The 16,400-nt window shown below is 45.1% G+C and overlaps 1 protein-coding gene across 4 annotated transcripts in view; it reads left to right on the forward strand.

Annotated features, from left to right (window-relative positions):
* The window catches only part of LOC146811957 (uncharacterized), a 1,438,216-nt gene that overhangs the window by 956,277 nt on the left and 465,539 nt on the right, over positions 1 to 16,400 (forward strand). The window contains exon 12 of one of the 4 annotated variants that reach the window (XM_085618932.1): positions 4,875 to 4,952. The exons of the other annotated variants lie outside the window; for them this stretch is intronic. Coding sequence (XP_085475058.1) covers positions 4,875 to 4,952 — 78 coding nt within the window. The remainder of the gene's footprint in view (positions 1 to 4,874; positions 4,953 to 16,400) is intronic. 4 annotated transcript variants of the gene reach the window in all.

The raw sequence follows: 16,400 nt of genomic DNA on the forward strand, positions 1-16,400 counted from the left end.
AAAACATTTACATCTGTACTCTGAGGCCCGTCAAATAAATATGGACCCCTCAGTGAATCCATTATCTAACATTGCTTGCACCTGTGATCTGGCGCCTGATGATGACAACTAAGACTCTGCCACTAGAACCTCCATCTTGGAATGGCCGGTGAGTGCAAAATCCCATATGTCTTATCTATTTAGGACCACCATTAAGGAGCATTTAGGACCGCCATCTGATTCATCTTTACACTCTCTGTAATTGTTAGTTCATATATAAGGTCCCATTTAAAAGGATCCACCATCTTAGATATGTGAATCGCTATCGACCGGTATGAATATCTCTGCCATCTTGGATTGGTAACTGTCAACCCATTCCTAGCAACAAATGTATCCATATTGGTATTCTCATTTTTTATATATTTATCGGCTAATTGTCTACCCTGTATCACCTCTTCTACCAATTCATTTTAGATTTTTCTTTTGTTTTTGAAACAAAGTGCCCCCTTGAGAATGGACCCGCCGAATTCATTAGGTACAGAGATACAATATCTTATATCCATTTTTCTAAACTTGAGCTCGATCAAACTTCAGTTTCCCAATTATCTATAATAAAGCACTATCCTAGTGGTTATGTCGAGGTTGTCTCTAATCAAGACATCATACTATAGTCTTGTACCTTAATAACTATACTATATCAATAAACCATAACGGAGATTGAACATGCATCACTACGTCTGTAGCTTGCAATGATTATTATTACTAAATTATTTTCATCCATTCTTCTCTCGTTTTCAATCCTCGTTCTACAGTGTTCAAAATTAATTGTTCTCAATTAATAGCTTGCTATGATTATTATTACTATAGACTATAGTATGATGTCTTGATTAGAGACAACCTCAACATAACCACTAGGATAGTGCTTTATTATAGATAATAGGGAAACTGAAATTTGATGGAGCTCAAGTTTAGAAAAATGGATATAAGACATTGTATTTCTGTACCTAATGAATTCGGCGGGTCCATTCTCAAGGGGGCACTGTAGATAAATCAAAAACAAAACAAAAATCTAAAATGAATTGGTAGAAGAGGTGATACAGGGTAGAAAATGAGCCAATAAATATATAAACAAGCATTTGCAATGCAAATAGGTCGCGCATTTGTGAGTTAGAGCTATTGACATTGTAAAGGGCAATGTTTTTTACCTATTTTATTGTTGGAGTGAATGTATGTAGTATGCAAAATCCCTTGGAAAGAACCTGCATTTCGTAATAAATATATTAAAAAAGACGCAAAGTGTGGATTGTATCAACAATTGCTTGGCACGTACCTCATGGGTGAAGTGTCGCCAAACATGCACACCGTGGTGCTTTACTAATGCCCAACTCATTAATAAAAGTAGTGCTTTCAGACTAACCATCGGGATCGGAGCATGTAAATCCGAATCCCGGCTTCTCTTTCATTTTCAAGACTATTTGAGTCACTCTCCTGCGTCTTGGTTATCGTCCAAACGCTGGGAGGCAATGAAGTTTGCCAGAGGGGCGGGGGGCAGGGGGGCTTCGGGGGTACATGAAAATGTACTCATTGCCTAGTTGTCAAAGGTCGTCCGGTGCTAATAGTTAAAAGTGTGCAGATTTCATTAAGATATTAAGAGTACTTTACCTGCATCTATGAGAAAATCGACATTAAATAAACAAAGTGCCAGAATGTTTTCACAGTGTTTTAGACAGTACTGGTTGCTTAGTTTCATTGCATTAATTTTTGTATTTACTCTTTTACACAGCATCCAAAGTAGGTTACCTAACCCCAAAGTCCCGAGTTGTTAAATGACCCATAGAAGGGAGTGTTTTACAGTTGAGCAAATGTGTCCAAATGTAATGCCATGGAATGATCAGCCAATGAGGTACTCGATGAGCAGGTATTTAACTACACGTTCAAATCGTACAGTATTGTGGCTGTTGTTTGTTTGTACACAGCCACCTCTCTGAATGTGTTTATTAACACAGAGCTCCACCTACCAGACAGTGCTCACAGAGGGGCGGCTAAAGCACAGAACAATATGTATTCATTTATCCTGAGTGTGAAGGCACCTGGAAGGCTTAGGTGCCCGCCCGGAGAGGCTAGGGATCCCAACGCTTCTATAGACTGTGCCGTGCTCCTCTGCACCAGCAGGACACAGCTCAGAATCTGCCGCTTCTGCTAAGAATAGGTGAGGGAGGATGAGGTTGGGGCATGCGGGAGTTGCCGGCAGATTATCAGGTTATTGAAAGTGATAATTCTGACGTGAGGAAATGGGGACTGATTTTGTTTGTTTGTCTGCACCAGTCTATTTCTCTACCATCTACCGGGCTCACTGTCATGTATCCATTCATCTCTCTTTGTTAGAGGTGCGCAAGCCAAAATATTAATTATCAGGTAGAGCCAGCCGGAGACAAGCCCAGCGTATACAAGCCAGTGGGCGTGCCGTGAAAATGATCGGCATGTTAATCATACTGTAAACATGAGGTAAATGTGTGATAATGTCTGTTCAGAAATCAAAAAAGTGCATTACTTTAGCGCGTTACCTCAGTAGACAAGATTATAGCACTGAATTGTGAGGAAGTTATTAAAAGTGCTCATTTTAAGCATGAGTTAAAGCACTGCCTCTCCTCCCCCGACAACAATGCCATTTGTGAACTAAGAGGCGTCAGTTGCCATGCATACCCCAAATGTTGCCTAGAGTCTTATTATATTTAGAGTAACATTAAAATCTAGTTCATTAAACACGAGAAGTTTTTGTACAGCACGCATCTTGAACTCGCATATTTCAAGGTGGCAATAATAAACATGAAAACAGAAGTGCCAGCAGGCAAGAAAACACGAGCGGGAGTGGGGGGGAGGGTGAGACAGGGAAGAAAATAGTGTTAGGAGTAAATGGGCCAATAGCCGTGGAAGGATACAAATGATGAATGAGCATAGACTAACAAGCCTCAATCTAATCGGAAGGCAGCATTTAAGACAAAAGCCAATGGGCAGAGAGTGGACTAAGCTTCCACGAAGCTTCCACACTACAGTATATACTGCATGTCTCGCAAAGCGATGGCAGCGCATTCGCGCTGCAACACTAGGCGAGACCTAAAAGAAAATACTGTCAGAAGTAGAGGGGCCAATAGCCATGGAAGGATACAAATGATGAATGAGGAGGGACTAACAAGCCTCAAACCAATTGGAAGGCAGCATTTAAGACAAAAGCCAATGGGCAGAGAGTGGGCAGAGCTTCCACACTACAGTATATACTGCATGCCTCAAAAAGCGATGGAAGCGCATTTGCGCTGCAAATCTAGGTGAGACCTAAAAATGAGAATACGAATATGGATACATTTGTTAGTAGGAATGGGTTGACAGTTAGTTACCAATCCAAGATGGCGGAAGTATTCATACGGGTCGATAGCGATTCACTAATCTAAGATGGCGGATCCGTTTACATGGGACCTTAGATATGAACTAACAATTACAGAGAGTGTAAGGATGAGCCATATGGCGGTCCTAAATGGTCCTTAATGGTCGTCCTAAATAGATAAGACATATGGGATATTGCACTCACCGGCCATTCCAAGATTGCGGTTCTAGTAACAGAGTCTTAGTTGTCATCATCAGGTGCCGGATCACAGGTGCAAGCAATATTAGATAATGGATTCACTGAGGGATCGATATTTAATTGACGGGCCCCAGAGTACAGATGTATATTTTTTACACACTAGGACTGTGAACGTAAAATGTAAATAGAGAAATATTCTCAGAGGGGGAACACTTACGTAGAGTCTATATGGTGGTCATAAAGAGATAAGACATATGGGATATTGCACTCACCAGCCATTCTAAGATGGCTGTTCTAGTAACAGAGTCTTAGCTGTCATCATCAGGCGCCGGATCACAGGTGCAAGCAATGTTAGATGGAGTAAGGTCAGGACGCTATATAAGCAACAGAATCCAAGGCCAGTTTCATTTATTTGTGAAACGGGACCAAGGAGAGACCCTGAAAGAAACAGGAAAAGGATTTATCAAGGTAAGGCGATTTGACGAATAGAGTGGGTTGCTACAACTAATCTGACCTACAGGTTATGTTTTAAATGAGAAACAATGCTTCTTAAATCCTAAATAAGTTTAAGCGGTTTGCCATCATTAAGCTGAACTACTGGTTAAATATCAGAATGAGACACATTATTTCTAATATAATAGAGAGGCTTTTAAAATTCAAAATTAAGACGTGATCTAGGGCTACATGGTTATGCTCTTAGGGAAAGGGGGCGATATATAAACCCCCCTTTTTTACCATGTTGTCATACATCTCTTTGCAGCCTTACATATTGACACACTCCAGGAGTCAGGTTGGAAGAAGTTTCTCACTCGCCTACATAGAAGGTGAGAAACAAACTTACTGTTGGTTAATCAAATAGCGGTAGGGGCAGAGGGGTCTTACAAAATGGAAAAATGTCCCTGTTTAACTAAATGAAACTATAACCATGGAAACACAAGATGTTACTTACCACTATTGCATCTAAAATTTAGAGAAGTATAGTGTTATCTTAAAAATACTCGATAAGGGAATGGACAAGAACAGAACCATGTAGAAATATATGTTACAGAATGATAAACCATTTGGTACAAAAACGTTGTATTGCTTTTTTTCACCTTGATACAGGGGGTAATTTAATCGAAGCTGTATGCACAATAATCGCACTACTCGCTATATCTAATAAAAAACAAAGAATAACATGCATGAAGGTATAAAGAAAATAGGAGACTAAGGATAGAATAAAGGTATCTATTTATGAATAATAAAAAGTGTGAGATTTTCCCACTATCATAGAACAGAACATTGAACAATTATGCCGTGTTTTTATCTATATTTATAGAATCTGGATCCACATTACTGAAGTGTGTATCTCAAAATTGCACAGAGAAGCTGTTCCTTCCCGAGTGCTACGGCATCGGTGAGTGTAGTGATGCATTTCCAAGAATGTTTAGCTAAGAACAAATAGGGAACTGGATAAGAGTGTGCATGATGAGAGAATGAATACATGGTCAAAATTCTGATAGTATCCGTGGGGGTACTCTTGATTTATAGGAAGCCTCAAACAAGTGTGTACTTACAGGATTACAAACTGAGGTATTGTTGTAAAGCTAAAATAATCACTGATGTATTCTTTTCATATAGCACTTTAGCATGTGTATATAGAGCTCAAATAATGAATAAGATAGGGTGTAAATTCCTCATAGATACTATGTGTGATGAAATCGAGAAATATACATTATTTTTTAACAATGTCATGCAACACAATGAAATTGGTTTTAATTGAACGGATGTTTATTTTATATTTTTTTCATGATAGGTGTTTCGACGCAGCAAATTTATGTTAAATTTGAAAAGGGACAGCAAGAACTACTGTGTGCTATTTACATTAGTGTTAAAATTAACAGTTGCATGACAAATTCTATTGTCTGGTAATTTCCTGCCAGTGGGGTGGTTTATTTTGCAATTAATGTGTATAGGAGAATCTAGGTTTTTAATGGTTTTAAAAAATGTGTGTATCTGTATATATGATTGGGTTTGTTGATATTTAATATGCCTAATTATGTGTGATGTCTAATTATTTGTGATGATTTGTCTCTGTACTGTACATTTTTATCTATTTGAGTTTCTGATCTATTAAATACGGACAATAGTGCTTATATACTCTTATTAGAGTTTCTTAGTTTAATCTTGAGGAAACATTGATACATCAGATGGTGATTGGCCTGAGTGAGGAGTGAATGACCAAGTGTGTGAAAGGAGTTCCAGAGGGAAAATTCTGGTTTTAACGTTCAAGTTAAGAGCTCTGTCCCTGTGGATTTGTAGAGCCCGTCTCCTTGTTTTCAAAGATAAATTTAACACTCTGCCTTCCTCTTTATGAATTAATGAATCGGTGTACTGTAATTGGTTTTATGGGTATATAAGGAATCATACCTTCACACCAGTAACTGGTGTGGGAGGTATGATTCCACCCTTCTGAAGCGAACTTAGTGGGGTCTCTGGTCTTACCAGTGCCAGCCTTCTCGACACAGACAGCACAGGATGGATGCCGCCGACCAGAGACACATTGCTGCCCTCATGCTGCTGAGCCAAGTTCGAGCAGAGAAAGGCAGCACAATAGGCAACCTGTCACCTGACCACCTCCCAGACAGGGTGAAGTGTATTGGGGCTGGGTTGGTGCACTCTGAAAGTCTGCACTTGGGGCACATTTGGAGTCCCTGTGCATAGTCCAGCTCATACCAGTTCTGGGAGCCATTGGCTCATGCTCTGGCACATGAAACTGGACAAAAGACATAGGTGTAACCACCCCTCTGTCCTGCCCCTCCCCTAGGAGGGTCCCCTGAAATTGTGCCAAAGCCAAGGATCCTCCTACAACCACAACTGCCCCTAAGGCAACTGTTCCCCCCAGTTCAGCTCCAAGTGGTGGTACAGGGAACAAGGGTATAGTTTAGTTAACCCTGGGATCTGAGATGGGTTCTGGCCTAGTCAGGACTCCAGCTCAGTCTGTTTTAGTCTGTGATGGAAGCATGGATATTGCCTCCCTATTTATCAGTCCCAGTAATCTGGGCAAATACAGACAACAGCCCTTAATCAATGGTAAGGAGGCCATGGTATATAGGGACAAAGGAGCCAGTGTCACAATGGTGATTAAGGACCTTGTGAGCCCTGACCAGATCATGCTTGGTTAGGTGTACCAAGTGATCAATGCAAACAATGTCAAGACAGATCATTCCTTGGCAGTTGTTAATTTTAGCTGGGGAGGGGTAACTGGCCCAAAGAAGCTTGTGGTTAGCTCAGACCTCCCTGTGGAATGCTTGTTGGGCAATGATTTGGAAACTTCGTCCTGGGCTGAAGTGGAACTCAGGACACATGCAGCAATGTTGGACATCTCTGCAGATGTGTTTGCTGTGACCAGGTCACAGGCAAAAATGTATTTCAATGAACAGGCCCTGAATCCTGGAAAAATGGACTAGGTGCCTTCCAATAGAAGGAGCAGTAGGGGTAAGGTAGTTTCTTCCCCCCAGACTCAGAGTGAGGATTTGCCTTCAGAGGAAGGTGATTCCAGTCCCTGTGAAGGAACTGTCTCAGAGGAACGTGAGCCGGATCGGGTTGAGTTCTTGGACAGGGGGCCCTTCCAGGGCAGAGCTGAATCAGGAGCTCCCCTCTCTTGAACCCCTCATAGAGCAAGCTGCTGCTGAGGCTGCTGGGAGTGCAAGTGGGTCCCACAGATTCCACTGGGATGACGGACACCTTTACTCAGAGGGTAGAGACCCCAAGCCTGGTGCTACCAGGAGGTTGGTCATACCTCTGAAGGTTAGGGGCTTCCTACTGACACTGGCACATGACATCCCTTTAGCAGGATACCTAGGCTAAAGTAAGACTTGGGACAGGCTTGTCCCTCACTTTCACTGGCCTCACATGTCAGAGGACACAAAGGAGTTTTGTCACTCCTGTACCACCTGGCAAGCCAGTAGTAAGGCAGGTGGTACCACAAAGGCCACCCTGACACCACTACATGTGGTGGGGGTTCCCTTTGAGAGGGTTGGGATTGACATAATTGGTCCCATGGATCCTCCAACTGCATCTGGGCACAGATATATTCTAGTGGTGGTGGACCATGCCACTAGGTCCCCAGAAGCCATACCCCTTATGACCACCACAGCTCCTATGGTGGCCAGGGCCCTCCTGGGAATTCTTTCCAGAGTGGGTTGCCCTAAGGAGGTCTTAACTGACAGGGTTGCAATCTTCATGTCAAGTTATATAACAGCTATGTGGAAGGAGTGTGGAGTGAATTACAAATTCACCACACCCTATCACCTACAATGCAATGGGTTAGTTGAAAGATTCAACAAAACCCTGAAGGTAATGATAATGGACCTCCCAGAAAAGCTTAGGAGAAAATGGGATCTCCTGTTGCCCTGCCTTCTCTTTGCCTACAGAAAGGTTCCTAAGAAGGGGGTTGGCTACAGCCCTTTGAACTTCTGTTTGGACATACAGTTAGGGGTCCTTTGAGTCTAGTGAAGGAGGGATGGGAGACACAGTAGACTATGTACTTGGTCTCCGCTCTAGGATGGCTGAATACATGAAGAAGGCATCTAAAAACCTTGAGGCTAGCCAAGAATTAAGGAAAGCTTGGCATGACCAAAAGGCTATGTTGACTGTGTACCAGCCAGGACAGAAGATATGGGTGCTTTGTAGCCTGTGGCCCCAGCAGCTCTCCAGGACAAGTGGAGTGGGCCCCATACCCTCCCACTCCCAGATGCTACACGAAAGACCTTGGTGCAAGCGTTAGTGTTGAGCAGACTAGATTATTGTAACGGCTTGTTACTATCTGCCAACGAAGGAGTCATCTCAAGACTGCAGGTGGTTCAGAACACTGCTGCTCGCCTTGTACTTAACGCACCCCCCCGAACATCCTCCAAACCTTTGTTGATCAAACTCCACTGGCTACCAGTGAAACAGAGGGTTAAGTTTAAAATATGCTGCATCATACATAAATGCTTGAGGGGAACTGGCCCGGCCTATCTGGCCAATAAGTTCATTCCATATGTACCCACACGCTCCCTGAGATCTGGGGAGCGGGCTCTGTTATGTGTCCCCAGAGCTAGGAAAGCAAGACAAGGGTCTAGAGCTTTATCTGTGGCAGGTCCTACGCTGTGGAATAGCCTTCCCATGGATATCAGATTGCATAGAGAACATTTTCCTTTTAGGAAACATCTGAAAACTTTCCTCTTTCAAATCCAAGATTAGGATATCTTCTCTTTGTTTCATTCGACACGGCTGTTATTTGTTTTTGAGGCTGATGGTGCTTAAGGGCGCGGAGATACTCTTCTGGGAGTTGATTCTAGCGCGGTATAAACTTACAAATAAATAAATAAATACCATGCTTGAGCAGAAGGGAGAGGTCACCTACCTGGTAGTCCTTGGAACTCCCAAGAGCACCCACAGGGTGCTCAAGCCAAATGTTGCCAGGGGAGACATGAGCTTGCTCATGGCTACTGAGGAGGGACAGGAGGAAGAGAGTGACCCACTCCCTGACCTCCTTTCACAGAACCCTGATGATGATCCAGTTGATGGTGTAGCCTTAGCAGGCAGCCTCACTGAACAGCAACAGACTGATTGCAGGAAGGTCCTCAAACAGCATAGACATATGTTTTCCCTGCCTCCTAGTCATACCACTTGGTGTACCCATGAAGTGGACACAAGTGAAAGTCTGCCAGCAAGATTTACAGGCAACCTGACCACGTCAGGGACTGCATCAGGACTGAGGTCCAAAAGATGCTGGAATTGGGAGTCATTGAACCCTCGGATAGCCCTTGGGCTAGTCCAGTAGTCCTAGTACCCAACCCTCACACACAGGGTGGTAAGAGAGAGATGAGGTTTTGTGCAGACTACAGGGGGCTCGATGCCGTCACTTGGGCTGATGCTCATCCTATTCCTAGGGCAGATGAACTTATTGACAGTTTGACCTCAGCCAAGCTTTTGAGTACATTTGACCTCACTGCTGGCTATTGGCAAATCAGACTAGCTGAGGATGCCAAACCCAAAACAGCATTCTCAACCCCTAGTGGGCACTATTCATTTATTGTAATGCCTTTTGGTTTGAAGAATGCACCTGTCACATTTTAAAGGTTGGTGAATAAAGATCTCACAGGCCTGGAAGACTATAGTGCAGCTTATCTCGATGATATTGCTGTCCTTAGTTCCACCTGGGAGGGTCACCTGGTCCACCTGAGAAATGTTCTGGAGGCCCTGCAAAACGGAGGCCTCACTATCAAGGGCCACCAAGTGCCAGATAGGGCCGAGTAAGGTTGTGTACCTGGGCCACCTTGTTGGTGGAGGTCAGGTTCAACCATTGCAGAGCAAAATCCTTACCATCATGGACTGGGTTTCTCCCACTACCCAGACTCAGGTCAGAGCTTTCTTGGGCCTGGCTGGGTACTACAGGAGGTTTGTCAAAGGATATGGATTCATAGTGACCCCTTTGCATGATCTGACCTCTAAGAAAATGCCTACAACAATTCAGTGGACAGTTAGCTGTCAAAAGGCATTTGATGACCTGAAGCAGGCCATGTGCACTGCTCCAAATCTGCAAAGTCCTGACTATTCCAAACAATTCATTGTTCAAACTGATGCATCTGAGTTGGGGGTAGGGGCTGTGTTATCACAACTGAATGAAGAGGGTCAGGATCAGCCAGTAGCTTTTATAAGCAGAAGGCTGACCCCCAGAGAGAAACGTTGGTCAGCTATTGAGAGGGAAGCCTTTGCTGTGGTTTGGGATCTGAAGAAGTTGAGGCCATACTTGTTTGGCACTCACTTCATTTTCAGACAGTCCATAAGCCCCTCTTATGGCTAAAACAGATGAAGGGTGAAAACCCCAAACTTTTGATGTGGTCCATTTCCCTACAGGGGATGGACTATACAGTGGAACATAGACCTAGGAGTAACTATGCCAATGCAGCTGGACTGACCAGATATTTCCACTTAGAAAATGAAGACTCAACTGGTCTAGTTTAGTCTCATGTCCTTTCATTTGGGGTGGGTTGTGTAGGAAAGTAGGATCTGCTTTGTGTGGTTACCCCCACTTTTTGCTTGATGTCTCACTGTTTTTGACTAGTCATACTGGGATACTGCTAATAAGGACCCCATTCTATCTGCTTTCTCCCTTAAATTTACATACATGTACTTTGGTACACTCCAGATTGGATACCTTATCAGTCCCTAGTATATGGTACCCATGTACCCAGGGCATAGGTACCCCAGAGGCCTCCCAAGGGCTGAAGCATGTATTATGCCACCCATGAGAGGTCATGCAAAAGGTACTACAGGTCTGCTACTGCAACCTGTGTAAGCTGGTGCTTGCACCACTTACTTTAGATTTAGGTTCACTATATCTATTGGTCACTACACTTAAAACTTAGAAGTCAGCCCTGTAGCAGGCCTTAACAATCCTGAAGGCAGGGTGCTGGGTTTTATGTGAGAGGGTGCTCCTGAATGAGCAGAGCCTCTCTGCAGCCTACAGAGACCATTCCCCCGGGTTGTCTGTGACTCAGCCGAACATAAAGGTAGAGGTGCATTTTAACCTCACGGTAAATGCTATCTCGAAAATGGCTGCACAGAAACATATTATGTTTGGTATCAAACACCTTGGAATCATACCTGCATACCAGTAACTGGTGTGGGAGGTATGATTCCACCCTTCTGAAGCGAGCTTCCTGGGGTCACTGGTCGAACCGGTGCCAGCCTTCTCTACCCGGACAGCACAAAAGGATGCTGCCGACCAGAGACACATTTCTGCCCTCCTGCTGCTGAGCCAAACTCGAGCAGAGGAAGGCAGCACAATAGACATCCTGTCACAGGAAGGTGTGACCACCTCCCAGACAGGGTTTAGTGTACTGGGGCTGGGTGGGTGCACTCTGAGAGTGCCTAAAAGTCTGCACTAGGGGCACATTTGGTGTCCCTGTGCATAGTCCAGCTCAAACCAGGCACAAAACTGGACAAAGGACATGGGGGTAACCCCCCTCTCTGTCCCGCCCCTCCCCTAGGAGGGTCCCCTGAATCTGTCCAACCCTCTCCCGTGGGTACAATAGGGCTTCCCTGGCTGTAAGACTTTAGATTTTATATGGACAAGATTCTAAGAGAAGAAACCACTGACCTTTGACTGTCTGGACACTCTGGACTTCGCTGGACCTCGACTGGGCTCGACTTCATCCCCCTTTCCGTCCGAAGCTTAGTTTGTGCCTTTGCTCCATACAGGCTCTGTGCAGAACCTATGGTGCACTAAAGACAACTGAAGAATCTCCCATGGAGTGAAGGAATCACTCCCCTGCATTCCTAGGCACCTAACCGCAACTGACTGGTCTGCTGCTCCTGAGCTCCTGCAGACTCTAAAGATTTCAGGAACACAGGAGGTGGGTTTCTGAAGGTCTCTGACATAGATCTGCCCTCTCACCAAATTTGAGGCCAGTATCCCTCGTGGGGACTGCATAACCTGAACCCCTGTGCACCGCATCCATTTGCAGTTACATATGTTTGTTGGCAATTCCAGAATTTGTACATTGGATTCCTTGTAGTCCTGATCTTGAGCAGTATTTGCACCAAAGAACTCCAGCCTCCTCACACAGAGTGCTCCGTGGTTTGGTGCTTTGTAATCTTGCTCGAGGTCCCCTTGCGACTCCTGGTCATTCGGCCTGTGGGTCCTTTTGAGGGCCATCTTGATTTCTCTTGGGCTTTCCTCATTGCTCCAGATGTGCCCTGACTCCCCATTGCTTGGTGAGTCCCCTGGACCTTGCTGGTCCACACAGTAACCTGTTTGACCTTCCTGCATGGGTTACTTTTGCCAAGGCTTGTTGGTGCTCCAGTTGGATACTGACCCCTCAGCACTCGACATCCTTTGTGGGACAGCTTGCATCCGGCTCCTGGTTGTCCTTGATGTCTCCTGGTCCTCGTGGCTGCAGACTCAAGCATCCCTTCTTCGCTCCTGAAGCACCCGACATCGGTGGGCATTCGTCTTCTGAGCCCCTGGTCACTCTGAAGTGACCCAGACTCTATCCCCTCAGCTTTCAGGTTCCTTCCTCCCAGAATCCAGGCTTGGATTCCACCGGACCCTTTTCACCTTCACGGCAGCAGTACTTCTTCTTTGCAGCTCTGCATTGAGAATGACGGCAGTTTCCGACGCCACTTCAGACCTATGCACCCGGCTCCTCTGGGATAGGTCACTTGGGTACTTCAGTATCCACAGGTGGGGTGGTTCTTCAAACTCTTAAGTTCCAAGGGGTTCGCTCGAAGTCCTCCTAGAAGGGTCCTTAAACTTTAAAAATGTAACCGCGACTTCCCCATAGAATTGTACGGAGCCCCCGGTCGTGTTCCCACACTGCAACCGGCCTCCATGGGGTCCCTGTCTACTCACCTTGGGTGGTTGCTTGGGGTCCCAGCGATTCTACATGCTCTAGACCTTGTCTTGATCTCAGTCGTTACTGTTATACCACTATTTTAGTATATGGTTTGGTCTCCCCCTGGAGCCCACTGTGTATTGTGCTACCTACAACTGTTCTATTGATCTTGTATTTTGTGCTTTGTGTTTTATCCTCATGTAGAGGATAGTAGAGAGTGTTATATTAATAAATACATAATTTTTATATAAGTAATGTGTGGTTCTCCTTCATTTAGTCATTCAGGAGGTGAAGTTCTGGAAAAACAAGCTGCTTTACATTCCTTCAAGATTAAGCCTGATAGCAGCTCTCCATAGCTACCACTAGGATTGCTTTCTAAAGGTTATCTTTGACCTCATAAATCATAAGGGTCATTTTGATTGGCGCAAGGTGCCCAATTTAACTAGTGGATATCATATACCAGGCCAACTTCTCACACTACCCATGAAGTTATGCAATCACTCTGGCAGATCTATTACATATTTCAGTTTTACGTTTTACTATATTCCAGACGTTTTGTATACATATTTCTTTTAGATATGATGATAATGTATTAGTCTGCTGCTTTATATTTAGCTACGCCCAACACTTATGCAATTATAAAAACACCCAAGTACTGCCCATGCAGTCTTCCAATGATCCAGTCACTACATATACACTGGTGTAATCACTCAGTCATTAGTCCTACACTCATGCAAACATCCAGGCAATATCTATACACTCATGCAATCATCAAGGTATTACCTATGCACTCTTTAAATCATGTAGCCACTACTGATGTACTTATATAATCAGTCAGGCACAAATGTTGCACTCCTTCAATCACGTAGACACTATCCTTGTACCTATGTAACCACTCAGCCAGTAGTTATACTGTTATGAAATCACCCAGGCAGTACCTTCGCACTTCTTTATTCACTCAGGCACTAGCTCATTACTCCTGCAATCACTGTAGCAGTACTCATGCACTTATAAAATAACTCATTCACTTCCTATGTACTCCGGTAATCCCCATATATTACCCCTGTAGTCATAGAATCACCCAGGCACTACTTATGTAATACCTTTGTAACCATAGAATAATGCAGTGCCTACCTATGCAGTCATGTAATAACCCACACACTACCCTTGCAGTCATACAATCACCCAGGTCCTACTATTGCAGTCATCTATTCACTTAGGTACTACTACATGACTTATCTATGCCTTCAGGTGCTATTAATACACGTATACATGCACTCAATCTTTGTGTGCACTCATGTAATTAGCCAGTCACTATCCATCTTCTCTTGCAATTACCTAGCGATTACCTTTTGAGTTATACAATCATCGAAGTACTACGCATGGAGTTATGCAATCAGTTTATAGGTTTCACTATATTTCAGAAATATTGTATACATATTTCTTTTAGATATGATGATGATTTGAAAAGGTAGAGACGTATGCATGCATGCTTTTAACAATATGGAGAGACTTATGGTTGAGTCATGTAATAGTGTGCTGCTTTGTATTTGGCTAGGCCCAACACTTATGCAGTTATAAAAACACCCAAGTACTACCCATTCAGTCTTCCAATGATCCAGGCAGTACAAATGCACTAATGCAATCACCAAGGTTATTACCCCTGTACTCATGAAATCATCGAGGCACTACGTATGCAGACATGCAATCAGCCAGGTATTACCCATGCACTCTTTCAATCACCCATCTACTATATAATCTCTCAGGTACTATCCTTGCACTCCTTCTATCATATAGTTATTACCCTTGTACTCAGTCAGTACTCAAGCACTTATAAAATCACCCAGGCACTACCTTTGCACTCCTTCAATCACTCGGGCATTCCCTTAGTACTCCTGCAATCACCCAAGCAGTACTTATGCAGTTCTAAAATCACCCTCTGATTTGCTATGTACTCCATTAATCCTCCAGTGGCTGCGATGAGGGCAGTTTCAGTGCTGTGGTTGCTGCGGAACCCGGACTGGGACGGGTCCAGGATGTTGTTCTCCTCAAGATAGCAGGTCAGCTTGACGGTTTTCTCGATGATCTTTGCCGGGAACAGGAGCAGGGAGATGGGCCGGAAGTTCTTGAGGTCCCTCGGATCCGCCTTGGGTTTCCTGAGTAAGGCGTTGATCTCGGTGTGCTTCCAGCTCTCCGGAAGGTTGTGGTCTCGAAGGAGATGTTGATGGCGTTGCGGAGATGGGGTGCGATGGTGGCGCTAGCTTTTTTGAAGATGTGGTGCGGGCATGGGTCTGACGGAGAGTCAGAGTGGAGGATGTTCATGATTTTGATGGTGTCGTCATCGTTTATGTTGGTCCAGGTGCGCAATGGGGTTGATGTGGGTGGTGGCCGTGGGGTCTGAGGTGTCGGTGGGGTCGGTGGCTGTCGGGGCGGTCAGGTTGTTGAAGCTGTCGTGGATGTCTGCGATCTTGCGATGGAAGAAGGTGGCAAGGGAGTCGCACAGGTCTTGCGATGGTGGGATGTCGTTGGTGTTGGAGCTGGGGTTGGAGAGTTCCTTCATCATGTGGAATAGCTCTTTGCTGTTGTGTGCGTTGTTGTCATGGCGGTCCTTGAAGGAGGCCCTTTTGGCGGATTTGATGAGGCGATGGTGTCTGCAGATGGCATTCTTGAGAGCTGCGTTGCTGTCCGGTGTCTGTTTGCAATGCCATTTCTTCTCTAGTTTTCGACAGGATTGCTTGGAAGCTTGGAGGTCCATGGTGAACCAGCCGGCTTTCTTGTTAGTGTGTCTGTTGGAGTGTTTTTTGATCGGGCGAGAGTGTTGGTGCAGTCGTCGATCCAGCGCCTGAGGTTGCGTGCGGCAGTGTTGGTGTCAGTGGGGTCGGTGGGTGGCCTTCGGGCGAGGGTGGTGTTTAGCTGGTCTTCGGTGATTTTGCTCCAGCTGCGGCAGGGGATCTGTTGAGTGCGGTGGTGCGTGGTGGGTTTCCGGAAGGTAAAGTGGATGCATCGATGGTCAGTCCATTGGAGTTTGTTGGTGTTGCTGAAGGAGACGTGGGGGCTTGCGGAGAAGATGGGGTCAAGCATGTGGCCGGCGAGTGGGTGGGTGTTGTGACGAGCTGTCTGAGACCGAGGTTGGCGAGGTCGTCAATCAGGGTAGTAGAGTTGGTGTTGTTGTTGTTCTCGAGGTGGAAGTTCAGGTCTCCGAGGAGGATGTAGTCTGTGGAGGCAAGGGCGTGCGTGCTGACGAAGTCGGCGATGGAGTTGCTGAACTGAGGCCAGGGTCTGTTGACGAGAGTTCCTCTGAGGGTGGTGTTGGGATCCGGGTGGATCTGGAAGTGCAGGTGTTCGGCAGTGCTGAGGGTGTTGTCGGTGCTGGTCGAGACCCTGATGGTGTTCTCGTGGATGATGGCGATTCCACCTCCTACTCAGTTGGTGCGTTCCCTGCGGGTGATCTTGTAGCCGTCCGGGACGGCTATGGC

Source organism: Triturus cristatus, chromosome 7, assembly GCF_964204655.1.
Source record: "Triturus cristatus chromosome 7, aTriCri1.1, whole genome shotgun sequence".
NCBI classification, from domain to species: Eukaryota; Metazoa; Chordata; class Amphibia; order Caudata; family Salamandridae; genus Triturus; species Triturus cristatus.